General features: G+C 40.5%; 1 protein-coding gene across 1 annotated transcript in view; it reads left to right on the top strand.

Annotated features, from left to right (window-relative positions):
- Positions 1-5,355, top strand: part of LOC106012029 — a gene marked incomplete at its 5' end in the record, with an annotated part of 34,808 nt that extends 29,453 nt beyond the window's left edge. The window contains 1 exon segment of the mRNA XM_013083637.2: positions 2,915-5,355. Coding sequence (XP_012939091.1) covers positions 2,915-4,777 — 1,863 coding nt within the window. The 3' untranslated portion in view covers positions 4,778-5,355.
- Between the last annotated feature and the right edge of the window lie 9,901 nt (positions 5,356-15,256).

Genomic DNA, 15,256 nt, shown 5'->3' with positions numbered 1-15,256 from the left:
ATAATATATAAAAATATATGGCTCTTTTCGTCTATTAGACGGTCAGAGCTGATTTTAAATTGACGATTTTTTGGTCAATTTATGGTATCTGGATTTTATACGTATTATAATACTCCAATCACTTGTAAATCTAAAAAAGTGCTTACTCTTTGTGTTACAATCATCATCTTTCAGATTTTCTGTCCTAGAACTTTAATTTTGCCGGTTGTTTAACAGAAAGTCTTTAAAAAAAAATCAAAACTTCAATTTTTGATGTTTTTTCTCATCTACTTTTTCATTTTCTTTCTGATTCCAATGAAATTTGCAGGGCTTGTTATTCAGACCATAACCTAACTTTATACAGGTGGAAAATAATATCGATGCATTCATAAGTGAGTTACATGGATGAATATGTAATCGAATTCAGAGGCATGAAGGGGTACGTCAGTTATCCATCTATAACTTATTTTTCCTATTAAAAATATCCCAAATCCCAACTTTATAACATTTTGTATTGAGTTTATCTATCAATGTGTTGGTAAATAAAAAATCTTTTTTTTTTACTTTTATGAAAGCTGTTTATTTTTAATATGGCGGCCGTTCCCATGGTAACCGTAGACTAAAAAAAATGAATTAACGTTACATTTTAGAGATGTTTTCCTGTTATACCTCCATGCTATAAGGCTTTATCTGAAAGGTCATAATTAGCTATATAGGTTTATAAATCAACCCCCCATCTCCCCCCTTAAGATGGTCTCAAGGTTGTCTTCATGCAGCTTCTTTCATGGCCAGTTCTTCCTATGTTTGACGTGCAGATTCTGTCGCAGTGCTTGCATGTCAGTGACGTGGATCGAAGCTCTGTATTTCCGCTGTTTTCCTTTCGTTGTTGGCGCTTCTCAGCCTGGTTGTTTCTAAAGCTGCTCTCTAGCGTTATAGTTCTTTCCTTTATCATTTTCCTCCATGTTTTCCTGTCCTCACCTATTTCTTCCTAGGTGCTAACATTCACTCCAAGCTTAGATAAGCTGTTTTTGCAGGTGTCTTTGTACCTCAAGTTTGGTCTTCCTCTTGGTCTGTTTCCCTGTGCAAGTTCTCCTTAGAGAAGTTGCTTCGGAATCCGGTTTTCGTCCATTCTCTTGCCATGGCCCAGCCATCTCAATCTTTTTTTAAACTCAGGACAGTTCTCATGTTCTGGAGGTTTGCCCTTGCATACACTTCAGCATTTGTAACCTAGTCACATTACGAAATGCCTAAGATCTTGCGGCAGGATCTGAGAAGGAAAATGTCGAGGCGCTTTTCTTGTCTGCTGTACAAGGTCCATGTTTCAGATCTATAAAGAAGTGTGCAGAGGACACATGCTTCGTAAATCTTGATCTTTCTTTTGATGGTTAATCTTTTGTTTTCCCATGCTCATTTTGTCAGCCTTCGGAAAGTTGTTGCTGATTTCCCTATCCTGATGTTGATCTCATAATCAAGTGATGCAGTAGAGCTGATGGTAGTCCCCCCAGGTAACAGAACTTGTCCACTGTCTCAAGTCCCCTGTCTTTTAGAAATATATGGCTCTTCACTGCACCTTCTTGAGAAAGGATGACTGTTTTGTTGATACTGATGACCAAGCTAAAGACCTTGCAGGCTGTTGATAGGCGATCCACTATTGTTTGTAGTTTTGCTTCACTGTGGAAATAATAATAATAATATAATAATAATAATAATAATAATATAATAATAATAATAATGATAATAATAATAATAATAATAATAATAATAATAATAATAATAATAATAATAATAATAATAATAACAACAACAATAATAATAATAATAGTAGAAAATAAAATAATAATAATAATAAATAATAATAATAATATTGACAAAATCATTAAATTTTCCCCATTGGGTGTGAAAATGTCGGTGTTTTTTTTAGATTTTTGACGAGCGCCTGGTTTCACCATGATGCCACTCATCCAAGTCGTCGTAGAGGAATATTTTCAAACCGCTGCGATTGGTTCCCCGGCACAGAGGTTCCAATTACTAAGCCGCTGGGAGAGACTTGCCGGGGATAAGGGGTTAAAAATTTTATATCTCTCTCTGTATCTCTCTCTATGTATCTCTCTCTCTCTCTCGCGCTCTTTCTCTCCCCCTCTCTCCCCCCCTCTCTCTCCCCCCCTCTCTCTCTCTCTCTGTCTCTCCCTCTCTCTTTTTCTCTCTCTGTATCTCTCTCTGTATCTCTCTGTGTATCTCTCTGTGTATCTCTCTCTCTCCCTCTCTCTCTGTCCCTCTCTCTCTCCCCCCCCTCTCTCTCTCTGTAACTCTCTCTCTCTGTATCTCTCTCTCTGTATCTCTCTCCCCCCCTCTCTCTCTCTGTATCTCTCTCTCTCTGTATCTCTCTCTCTGTATCTCTCCCCCCCCTCTCTCTCTCTATCTCTCTGTGGTCCTGTATAAGAAAATCAAATAAAGTTTCTTTCTTTTAATTTTCAGTAGAAACGAGGTACATAATAATATGTAATAGAATAAAAGCAAATCTCTTCCTTAAAATAACAACATCTGACATTTTTGCTGTTTTGGGTTACTAAAACAAGGAATGAGGTCAGAAACCATAATGTTCTATCAGTTCCATCAAAATCGTAACATTATCCGGAGTCGTTATCAAGAGATTAAAAGGATTGCGTTGCAAAAAGCTTGGCGTGTTGTGGAACTCAAATTTTCAACGTTAAATTTCTCAAAACTAGGCACAAAACAAATTTTGTTATTCTTGTGTAGTGAAATGCTTGCTAGATTGTATAATCTCACCTGCTCCCTGGAGTGAAGAAATCCATTCAGTGAGAATCTGTCTAGTGGTGTTTACCAAAATTGTTGTGTGTATTATTGTCAATGTCGTTTTTCTTGTTTTTGTTCTTGATAATGGTGGTATTCCTTGTGTTGTACCTTTTTCTCACAGACAGACTTGTGGTGGCTACGCTTCTTAGAAATGAGTTGCTTGCCTAACAGAGTGATGGCGGTCAGCTACTGTCCCCGTCCTGGTTCTGCTATTCACAAAGACCAATTCACGCCAGAGGTAAAAACCCCGACGTCCTCTCAACAGAAACATTTTGACCAGGAATGGCAGGAGGCTCTTACTGAAGGGAAGGAAGATCCACCATTAAGAACCTTCAAGAAACGGGAGGCTGTTGTGTGGAAGAGTGGGGCAAGTTTGACTTTACAGGTTGGCGAGGACAGGAAAAGAAGACGGCGTTTTGTGGATGGACGAGTTCCCCAAGAAGATGGTCTTGCGGGATCAGACACTTCCCCCAAACCTGATTCTCCGACTACTCCCGTGGTAGCGACGGACGCTTATGGTGAAACAGGTACACTAAGCGGAATTGTTCAGCCGATGTCACTTTCTGATAATGGGGACACAGTTTCTAAAGACGATGCTTCTATGTGGACAACTCACAGAACATCGTCCATACCTGGGTTTCAGGGCACCATAGCCGGACAAGGATCTCAAGTTGACCGCTTCAGACACGTGATTACTGATCTTCCCATCACAGACGTAGACACTGGTCTTGTTTTTATCAGTGCATCCGTATTTGCCTGCCACAATCATTTTGTCAAGAACCCCGCCTTTTGGGATGTGATGTTCGTCCCCAATACAGGGAAAGGCGTACACGGACAAGCTGAAATGGAAGAAATAATAAAGGAAATACCGAGCCCATCTTCAGCGATATTACCCTCAGTTGGTACCGCGAAAAATCTGGAGCTTTGTTACGGGGATGAAATTGTTACCTGTCGTGATAATTACTCCAACCAATTTGTTCTTAAACGTTGCCATGACACTATGGCGTTCATATTATACAAGGGACGAATTTACAAGAATCCTTTTTGTGTGGTTTGTAACTTCACTCCGCTTAGAGCTTTGTCTTACGTCCCTTTAAGGTTTTTTCTACAGGGTCGAGCAATTGGGATTTTTCACATCATAATGAAAGTCAAGCCGGACTTTCAATCTGTAACGTTTGCGTTGTCTACCGAGGCAGAAAAAACCACTAGATCTAGCATGCTATACCCTAACTGGAGGGAGTATGAGTGCCAGCTGAACTACAGAGAGCTGGCAGAGTCATTAGCAGCCGCGGATTATCAGGACACCAGTGAGGGCCAAAGTTCGTCTTCGACGGAAATCGAGGAAGAAGAAAAGAGACCCGAAGGCGATGCGCTTCAAAACTCTCAGTTTTCACTGTTAGAATCCAACACGACAAAACAAAATCTAGATCACTGTAAGTTGCTTTCTTGTCGGGTTGGTAAAATGCGCGACAACAATTGCGAGGCAGAATGGTACGTCAACTTTCGATTCCCACCGGTTTCTAAACCATTGTGTCCCGAATTTTTTAACGCTATGGAGCCTTTGATTCTTACATCCATCCATCAGTTTGAGCAAAAACTGTTTTCACCCTCTAGTACAGCGAGTCTCTTAGGCGTTTACAAAGGTGGTTATGTTTACCAGTACGTATTTACAGGTCGTTCATTCTTTGACCTTTCTCTAGATCGATCAGTTGTCAAAACAATCAAGTACGTCATAAGCAGCGTTCTTTTCTCGGCCAGCCCACCATTGACTAATGTATCCTTTTGCGTATTTCAAGGTTTAAACACGCACGGACCCATCCCTAAACATAATATTTCCTCTTGTTCAAAGGAGAATGAAGAAGCTCCCGGAAAAGTCTCTTCATCAAGCTTCGAGGTCACGTGTTCAAGCCAAGAGCGTAACTATATTTTTTCCTGGGTCTGCATCGTGACTCTGATCATGACAGTGGCATACATGACACAGTAAAAGTCAAAGCAACGATTAAAGCGGTTTTTCTTTAACGAAGTCGTGACGCTTTTAACCAGCTCTACACCCAGGAACAAAATTAGAATTTTATATTTAGCGTATCTATGCGAAAAGTTACCCAAAAAAAAAAAGGTTCTCAAACAGGCAACGAAATTCTAGCGGTTCCAAAAATCTGTCTATCATAAAAAAAATAACCTCCAGAAGTCGAATATTATTGTAGGAAAATTTGAATTATAATTGAAAACACGTTAGATTAAATATGTGCATTACGCAATACGCTATTATTTTAAACCTCTATTCAACGATCACAATGGAGTGGAAAGTAACGAAAGAGCCCTTCGCTGTTAAATCATAATTATCATCATAAAACTAGCCCTAAAAGAAGTTATAACGTCATCCTTTTTCACTTTTTAATTGATCGACGGTCCAGAAACAGTAAAGATCCATCTGAGAAAGTCTATATTGAGACACACTCAATGAGACCGCCCGCATAGAAGAAGAAGCGGGAGGTTGGAGGGCGCCCCTGTAAGGCTCCACTTCTTTACTTTCCCTCTGTTGTTTCTGTCTGTCTGTTTTACTTTTCCCGAGCATTAAGTGACCATTATTGTGCCTCTTTTTCTCAAACAAACTCAAACAAACAGACGGGGATGTGACTCAAATGAAATATTCCGCGTTGAGAGCACAGAATAAGTCGATTTGGCGTCGCAGCGCAGGATTAAAAATTTCCCGACAGATCTCCATTTTACAGAATACTTGAGTTAAGACTCAGAGCATCCACATTCAGACACACCAGTGTATAAAAAAACCTAAACTTTGGGAGGGAATATACCAGAGGTTCTTAGCAGGGCCGTCGAGAGCCTGGTCGGGCCCTAGGGCAGCGATCTCCTTCGGGCCCCTCCTCCCCCCCCCCCGGTCTCACCCACCCTCACCTGCAATTTAATAACCCAACAAATTAATGTACATAGGCATATATAATCACTTCACTGTAGCATATCTATTACATACCAACATACGCTCTCTCTCTCTCTCTCTCTCTCTCTCTCTCTCTCTCTCTCTCTCTCTCTCTCTCTCTCTCTCTCTCTCTTTTTTCTCTTTCTTTTCCCCTTGCTTTTCCCCTTGCTTGCGGCCCCCCCCAAACCCCGGGCCCCGGGGCATTGGCCCCCCCTGACCCCCCCTCTCGACAGGCCTGGTTCTTAGATAGCGGAATTGTAGAAAAGAATATCTAATATACACAAAGCCAATATAATGGATAGCAACGAATCACAAGGGCATTGCTGGCCTATTTTTCTGATTTAGGCTATGGACAAGGATGACACCACTAGATCTGTAGTTATTTTCTCAGTTATCGATACGCGGAAGTACTTGTACTTTAATACTTTCCAAGTTCTAGAAATCTTCTGGACACTTCTGTGGCGCTGACAGACAACAACAGTGGTAACAATAGTATTAGTAATGATGGTGTGGATGAAATCGCTGCTGTGACCTGTCTGTCGTTATGATTCGAACTGCGTCAACCTGTCATGATAAGTAATAAGGGCGTCTCCCCTGAAAACGTTTCTTGGGTACGTTACAATGGTTGTATACGGAGATCTGGGGAACAGTTAGGCGATATCCCTGGGGAATGATAAGTTCGCAAATTTAAAAGCAAACCCTCTTCCATGTATGCACCTGGGTTTCCACACAAGGATTAGGATCTGGCTTCGAGCTATTTTGGTGGAAGTCTTTTGGAATGATAATTTAAGCTCAAACTTTGATAATATTGAGCAAATCAAAATACAGTGAGTTCCTTTTATATCCCCTGATTTAAACCAAGAATAATACTATTATATTACCTTGTACCTAAGAAAATATGTATTTCAATGTTGTGAGAAATAAACTCTTTCCATTCGAAATAAAAAATGATGTTTCTGTTTCATTTTGGTCTTATTTGTGGACTAATTCTTCGAGTTGACTAAATTCAATACTTTTAATTTTCAGTTTGTATGGTTCCGTGAGTATCACACTCCAATTTGTGCTGAATATGAAAAATAATACCATTGCAGGCAGACGGATATACGCTAATATGAAACTTTACCATACTGGATTGAACCCACAACGCGGTCTTTCCGAGTTGGAAAGTCTCAGATCATCCGAACGTTTTACATGTTTGCGCCCTTTCACTGTTAGAAAAAAAAAAGACTTACATCCTTAAACCTCAAAGCCTGTCCGTCTTTCGTTTTGAATGTTGCTTTGAGAGAAATGTCAACAACGTTCTGAAGCTCACTCTCTGTTTATGTGGGATCTGATTTACTTTAAAAAGCTGCACCAGTCTGGTAACTTGGATGGTTTCCTCCCACTCAGATTCATGCTGAAGTCTTCACTTGGTTCCTTTTTTTTCCTTAGCGAAATGCCACGATTGTTTTAGAAGAAAGGTATTGCCCAAGCACAAACAGTAGTGATCAATCTTTTTTTTGAAAATGTGAAAGAGTATAGATTTAGACATCACTATCAATACCCTGGGTTATTTAAGACCCCCCGAGTTTGACGTCCACCTCTGAAAGGACCGAGCCAATAGGAAGTTCGTGTATGTGAAGTCCCTTTCTCAAAGATGCAAAGTCGGACCGAGCTGGGGCTCGAACCCGTAAACCCGCAAACTCACGATTGCGAGTCCAGCAATCAAACCACTAGACTACCGATGCCGCCCAATCCTTTTGTAGGTTCCTTTGGTTATCAAACTTTTGAAAAAGTAAACTATTGCCTGGTGTTAGTTCTGACCAAAATTAAATGGTGCCCTTTGTTAATATTGTGAAGTTGCTTTAGAGTCATCCATAAACATGGGAACGCGTGAATGACCTTCTGGCACACTCAGCGTCTTACCTAATAATGCATGAGTACATAGCTTATTAAAGTAGAGTTAGTTTTTAGTTTAGTAAGAGTTTTACCGGGCTCAAAACTACATAGTCATAGTATGTGCGCACGAAACACATGTCAGTTGTAGTGTTCACGACATTTCACAGTACAGCTTGGTTTTATTATATGGCCTTGTTAAACGTTTTATGGTAAACATTTAGTTAAAGAAACCCCCAGCAATGTACATGATTTTAAAAATAATCACTTACAATTTTGAGTATAGGTCAATTGTGCGTGTAAAATCGAGAATTCTGTTGGGATACAAACTTGTGTAGGCGTACATATGAAATTGCTTTCAGGTATTTCCAAAGTCCGGGCATTCTATCAGTATGGTATTTGAGTGATCATATTATAAACCAAAGCTGAATATCCAAAGACAGCGGCCGCAGAACACGTCATTGGCAAGTTTTGCTCAAAGTCGAATATGTACATTTCTCCCGTCAAGAAAAAAGGAATGCACGTTTAATCTAACTCCTGGAAATACATTATGTAGTAGTCCATACATCTCTCTTTTTCTTTAATTAATAATTTATACCAAGGCTGGTGGGTTTTATCTGTATGAAGAGGAATAACCAGCATTCAGTAATTAATATAATTGCTTCTTAAAGATTTTATTTTGAAAATTCTATTTTGGTTTACCCATCTGTGTAACAGCTGACGTATAATCAGATGTAAAACAGAATATCCAAATTCTAAGCCTAAGAATCAGCGGCGTGTGGTAGGGAGGAGCATGCAGCTTGAGCCCCCACCCAGACATCCACACTAAAAGCGACTTCTGATGAATAAAACTGAATACAAAATAAACAAAAGTTATAAGAAAAATCGAATCTTTTGAAAGCTCGTGGTTTTACGCCCCATCGACACAATTTGTGAGGCAGCGTGGTGGAATCAGGCTCTCGTCAATTTTTCAGCATATAGAGTTATTGGTACCATCTTAAAGCTTGTTCACTTGTCTTTATTTGGATGAAAAAAATATCCATTTATCTTTTTATACAAGTCGAGATATTTGCGAATGAAGGAGGTGGGGTTACCTGTTTTCAGCTGTAAAATTAGAGAAAAAATGGCCGCCAAAGATTAGTTATTTCCTCAGCTTAAGAGTCCGTGGTAACAGATAATTTACATTTTTTGTGCCTTTAATCAATGTTTTAGAGAAAAATCCACACAGAAATTAGTTCTTTAATGGGCATGAAAGATGTTGAACCAAAATACAAAAATTTGATAAAACTTCACAAATCTGCGGAAAAATGCAAGTTTCTTCACTTTGATTATTTTGACGAGAGCCTGATTCCACCACGCTGCCTCACATTTAGATTATTCAGTAGGCGGGAAACAAAACATTCCCCGATGAAAGTGTCCCACCACGAGGTGCCAAATGATACTAAGCCCGCGTAAGTCGAAAAGTTATCTGGTTAGTCTACTGTTACTACGCCTCCGGGAGAACGAGAATTGCCATTGATGTAGTCCTGGAGCCCGGACTCTTTAAATTGCGTTCTAACTTACTTACTTTTTAATTTTTCATCCTTTGTTGATGTTACGCGTCGAGGGGAGATGCAATTTTCTACGATAGGCCAGCTTCGCAGTTGTTTCAGTTGTGATTATTATGTTTTCTTAGGGTTTCCTTGACTTCTTCTATCCACCTTTTGCGTGGCCTTCCCCTTCCTTTATAGCCGGGGTGCTTGGTGTTGAAGGCTCTCGAGGCTGGCATACATAAGAGGTGGCCAAACGATTTTATTCTCTGTCTCTCTGTGTAATACACGCAGGACTCAGTGCCGATAGCTGCTCTTACTTCTTCATTTCTCTGCCAGTCTCGTCCTGTGATAGAGAATTTCTGAGCTTTGGTTTGCGTCATGCGTTATTGTGTCCTTAATATATATTATAAACAGGAGGGGCGATAGAACGCATCCATGTGGTTCTCCAGATCTTACTTTGAACCGGTCTGTATTGCCTTCCTTCATTCTTACTGAGCTTCTGCTGTTGGTATATAGAGCTCTGAAATGATCTAACATTAAAATTTGTCCCCTGACACCATACTTTTAGAGTGTTTTCCAGAGTGTTGCATGGTTTACTCTGTCAAAAACCTTCTCCTGGTCTATAAAGATGATGTTGGATTCTTTGTTGTGTTCGATTGTTTTCTCGCCTGCATATCTATCGTAATGCGAATACAGCATCCGTGCATCCTGTGAATTCAAACTGAGCTTTGCTCAGATTTCTCTCTACAATAGGTCTTATCCGCTATTCTAATATCTTTGTGTATATTTTCCCTGCGTGGCTTAACAAGGAGATGACTCTGTATGTCGTGCAGTCGCGTTTGTTGCCTTTTTTCAATAATGGGACCACTATGGCTTTATGCCATTCTTCTAGGCATTTCCTTTGCCCCCAGGCTCTATTGAAAATTAGCCTCAGCCACAGTACGCCGGTGTTTCCACAAGCTTTTATGGCTTCCGCTGTGATGTCATCTGATCCTGGGGCTTTGTTCTTGAGGCTGGTTTTGAGCGTCTTTTTGATCTCACTGAGAAGTAGGAGTGTTTCTGTTTGCTCTACATAAAATTACGGTTGGGACTCTTCTTGTTGTCAGTGGCAAGCGTCTGAATTGAGTGGTTCTTGGAAGTAATATTGAGTTCTAAAAGACTAATTAATTGTAACTGGTGTTAATCTTGCAAAAGTCTTAGCTAAAACAAAAAGACTGTTAATTCACACTAGTTCTGAAATGCTATATTATGTACAGGGTCAACCCTTCTATATGGCTGGGAACGCTAGAAGCAACAGAAATGTGGTTTTTAATGAGACTGCTGAAAATATCCCGGATGGAAAAGAAATCAAATGAAGTAGTACTCGAAGAAGCCCGCTTGGGCTGCTTGGGATTTAAAGTTATTTTTAAAAAATACCTGAAAAATAAAAATGAAAGTGGCTATTCTCACCCGCCCGGAAGTTCTCGCAAGATCAACTCCTCCCCTCTTCTCTCTCTCTGTCTCTTTCTGAATACTGTCTATCGGTGTGGACGATCAAATTGACCAAAACAAAGTTTAAAAATTATGTTAAAACACAAAAGTAAATTAATTTGGTTATCTACAAAGATGCTACGGCTATTTAACTTTTCGAATCGAGCCAAACTACGCGGGTCGCCATTTTGTTTTGCCCGGAAATTCTCGCGCTACTCCTCTCTCTCTCTTTCTCTCTCTCTCTCTCTCTCTCTCTCTCTCTCTCTCTCTCTCTCTCTCTCTCTCTCTCTCTCTCTCTCTCTCTCCACTGCCCACAGACAAAATTGTACGCTTTTAGTAGGCTACAGTTGTAATGGAACGTTTGTTCACGGCACAGAATTCTACAATTTTTCTGTTATCACAGTGTAGAATTCTGTGGTTTACGGTGAACGCAAAATTTGGTCCGGGTGAGAATAGAGGTGGCCAAATAAAATAAGGAAAAGACACAGTTTTTGGGATACTCGAATAGACATACAGACTTACTGTGGAAAAGACACAGTTTTTGGGATACTCGAATAGACATACAGACTTACTGTTACTGATTTAGCTCTCACGGGCAAAGTTGAAGGAAAACGAAGCAGGGGTAGGCCCAGAGAAGCCAGCATGTACGTGGAGAGCCTAAACAGATAGGTGACCGGGAGAGAGCAGGGTGAAGTGGAATTCTTTTTGAGAATCCGAGCAAATGAATGAATGGAGAACTATGACCGCTGATGTCCGTTGCAGATGTGGCACTTGATATTGATGAAGATGATGGTGATGATGGCTATATAGATCTAGCTGCATCCACGCGTGGTACAGGACCATGGAATAGACAAAGTGAACATAATATTCTATTCAACCCCACACATTCACAAACACTTCTTTCGGCTGCTCTAGCTCAAGTTCACTGAGACTACATCCAGCCTACAACTGCGCCACCACCCCCGGGTCCTTTAGTTTTAAACATGGCATTGCAAATTTATAGGTTGATAACGCTATTCATATTTTCACGATGTCCGTTTTATTATACGTCTTTGAGCCACCTCATCATTTTTATTGGTTATGGCAAGCCCCACCCTCTAAAAACCCAATCGATGCTACTGACTATAATAATAGAAATGAAATGAACTCCAGAGAAAGATGACTCAACTAGATCTAGATATCTAGAAAGGTTGTAACAAGCTACGTTGGTACCAAAATAGCGCCAACATGGGGATACAAAAAGTTTTCTCAGAGGCAAAGTGGGGAATCGTATTGAAAGGTAACAAGCATAGCTAAGCTCCCACTTACTTCACCTGTTACGGTAGGTGCAAAGGGAACCCGATGGCTTATTTTAGAATACCGTGCTTTCTCTAAAAACCCGTCAGCCCAGACCACCTGCTGCGCGAATACTGACATGTACCGTACTGTTTCAGGACTTGAAGTAGCAGTTCTTTTGAACCTGCGAACCAAGGATTACAGCTCCACATAATTTGTATTTTTAAATTTGACTCTGGTATTGTTCAAATAGCTCTGATTCTACTCTCTCTCTCTCTCTCTCTCTCTCTCTCTCTCTCTCTCTCTCTCTCTCTCTCTCTCTCTCTCTCTCTCTCTCTTTCTCTCTCTCTCTCCCGCTCCCCCTCTCTCTCTGTGTGTCTGTGTGTCTGTCTGTCTGTCTGTCTGTCTTTCTCTGTCTCTCTCTCTCTCTCTCTCTCTCTCTCTCTCTCTCTCTCTCTCTCTCTCTCTCTCTCTCTCTCCCACCCCCCCCCTCTCTCTCTTCCTCCCTCTCTCTCTCCACACCACTCTCTTCCCCCTTGTTCTCAACTATCATTTTTTCTCTCCCCCCTCCCCCACCCCTTCTGTGTCTCTTGTTTCCAGTCCCAAATGCTCTTCAGTGGTGTCCAATTTCATAACAGCAGTTGCAGAAAGGTGGAGGGCTCTACAGATAAGCTGTACTTCATTGCTCTTCTGTGTCAAACAAACAAACAAACAAACAAAAAATAAATAGATAAATTCCACTTTATTGACCCCAATGGAGAAATTCCGTTAACAATTTGACGCTGACTGTACGGTGGAGGACGCCGCTATTCGTCACTTTCGAAATTGACACACGGCGGAGTCTTCTCTCTTATCTATTTGTGGTGGCCGAATTTTGCTATTCTAAAGGCTTTTTAATGGCTGCATCGATCGACATGCGGTTTTCGACCAAAAGATTCTTTAAAATATTCTCCAGATCATGACGCTCTTGGTTTTTTCAGTTTTGATATCGTTTTGCTGCATAAAGCTAAATTTATTTATTTCGCCGATCGCTTTTGTAGGCCGACGCTTCTGTCTCTGTAATTTTAGAAAACCCGGAAGTGATATTTCGCGAGGCGCATTTTGTTTTGAGAGTATAGATCTAGATCTTCTAATTTTTTGCATCTCTCAAGATTTATTGCCCCATTTAAGTAGAGTGTAAATATAGTAGGCCAATTACTTTTAGTTGATATTAAAGCACCGATCATTCCTTTCATCGAAAGAGGGCCCAGCTAGTACACTCTAAGTGTATAAGCAGCAGTAGCGGTGGGTAGACCAACATAAGGGCGGAGCTTGGGTTGCTTTCCCTTCTTTACCACCAAATGGCAATCAATAAAAACAAAACAGTGATGATTTTTCTACGCTAACCGTGAGCCACAGCATTTTGAGAACCATTCAAACGAGAAGAGTCACATTATTTTGTCTTCCATCTCTTTGTTCTAAGTTAAATTCTTCCGGATGGTTGGACGAAGTTGTTTCCCCTCCAAATTTCCTCTAATTAATTTCCGTCTGATGAAAAAGTGGCCTTCAAAGTGTTTCTACGTGATACCTGTTAAATCTCAGCGGCACAAATTTAAACATGCACACTCGGCACTTAAAACATATTCAGTCTATAAACTGGATTAGGCCGTGTAGTCGAGGAAAGAAGAAAGCACATAACAAAGGTCCAGTGAGCGTATAGGTAACTGTGTCACAGGGGGAAAGTGTGTCGTAAACTTTCACCCCATTGTCAAGGCTCGAGAGCGTGAGCCCTCAATATAGTGTTCTTTTTTAAAAGTCTTCTACCTTTCCACAATAAGAGTTTTATTAAATATGGGCAGTGGGAACAGATTCATCCTTTGCTGGACCCTAGAGACGTGTGATAGGCTATTAGGTTACTATATAGCCATACACGTTGACAACAGTAATACGATAAACGAGCAAGCCGCTAAGTTGATCACTCTCTTTGCGTGCTATCATAACGGTTTAAAATGCTTATTTCATTATATGAAAAACTTTTTTGGGAGCGAATGCTGACTTGTTTGACAGGGTAATCAAAGTGAGACAGGACCAGATAGGGCCTGAGCTGAACGTACACACCTGGAGATATCACACAAGAATCTTACTCGAATTGGCAAACACTGAGTTCAGAATGAAAACAAATCCTGAATGCATATTGTATTTTCAACCGCCAAAATATTCGGGAAAGGATCTCATAAAATATTTATTCCAACTATCATCACATTAAACTTTAGATGTGAATACACAGACTCAAAGCAAAGAAGCAGAGATGACGACAGTACTACATGTTATACCAGTGAGTCTAAACTCTTAGGTAGAACATGACAATTATCAATTTTTTTCTTCTTCACATTTGGCTGTTTAGCTTTTTGCAGCCAGGAGCCGGTGTTACAATGGAGGTCACAATCTCTTTATAGGACGGTAAAAAGTCAAGTGAAAGAAAAATCAAGCACTTGCAGCAGTCAAGAGATTATTAGGAGTCAGCTCCCCTCACATTTGTGAGGTAGACTCGACCAGTGTAATAGTTCGCTTACATAATCAGTGCTTGTGACTGCTTATGACTTTAGCCCAAAAGGGGTGAACAGGGTATATGTGGCAATGAATCAGTTTTGAGTGTAGTGCCCAAGCTCCCTTCAACCCTTTTGCTAGACTCTTCCAGCCTCACTTTAAGCTTACTTAATCAACGCTTGTGAATGCTTTTGGAGTGGCCGGAGAGGGGTGAACAGGCTATTTCTGTGATTATGAAACCGTTTTGAAAGTTAGGCATACAGTTTATAGGTGATTATGAACGTCTTTTTACATTTAATTTATGAGGTTTACGTCTATAAATGAATTAGACTGCGATAATCTTTAAAAATTATAAACGGAAGCAGTGATTATATAGACACTTCGCCACTGGAAACTTTCATTGACTTTCGGGTAGAGCTGGGAGAGGGGGGGCGGGGGGACTCAAGCTCGTGCGCTCTTCACTATCAAACGCCACTGATAAGCAGTCGATACATGACATATAAATACAAATAAATGCAATAATACATTATATTTACTGCTATTGATCCAAGTACGCAATATCACAACAAACAGAGACAATTAACGCGTACGTGCAGGTCGTCATTGTGTAGCGCTCTGCTTTTTCCTTTATTTTTTGGGGGCAAGGTTTATCGTAGTGACCACTCGTCTAAACACTGTGGCTCCAAATTAAATTAATACTTAACATTTTTGCGGGCCTTGAGCCACTAACCGCTCAGCCAGTGGGTCCCCTATAAGATGAGCCGTTTTATCAGGGAACGTTGTGATTAGTGCGGTGCAAATGAAAGAGGAATATAATATCCTTGACACTACAAAACGCGATTTCCCTGCC

The sequence above is a fragment of the Aplysia californica genome, unplaced genomic scaffold (genome assembly GCF_000002075.1).
Source record: "Aplysia californica isolate F4 #8 unplaced genomic scaffold, AplCal3.0 scaffold00246, whole genome shotgun sequence".
Lineage (NCBI taxonomy): Eukaryota > Metazoa > Mollusca > Gastropoda > Aplysiida > Aplysiidae > Aplysia > Aplysia californica.
Note: the sequence above shows the minus strand (reverse complement) of the source record. Positions and strands in the feature narration are given on the sequence as shown.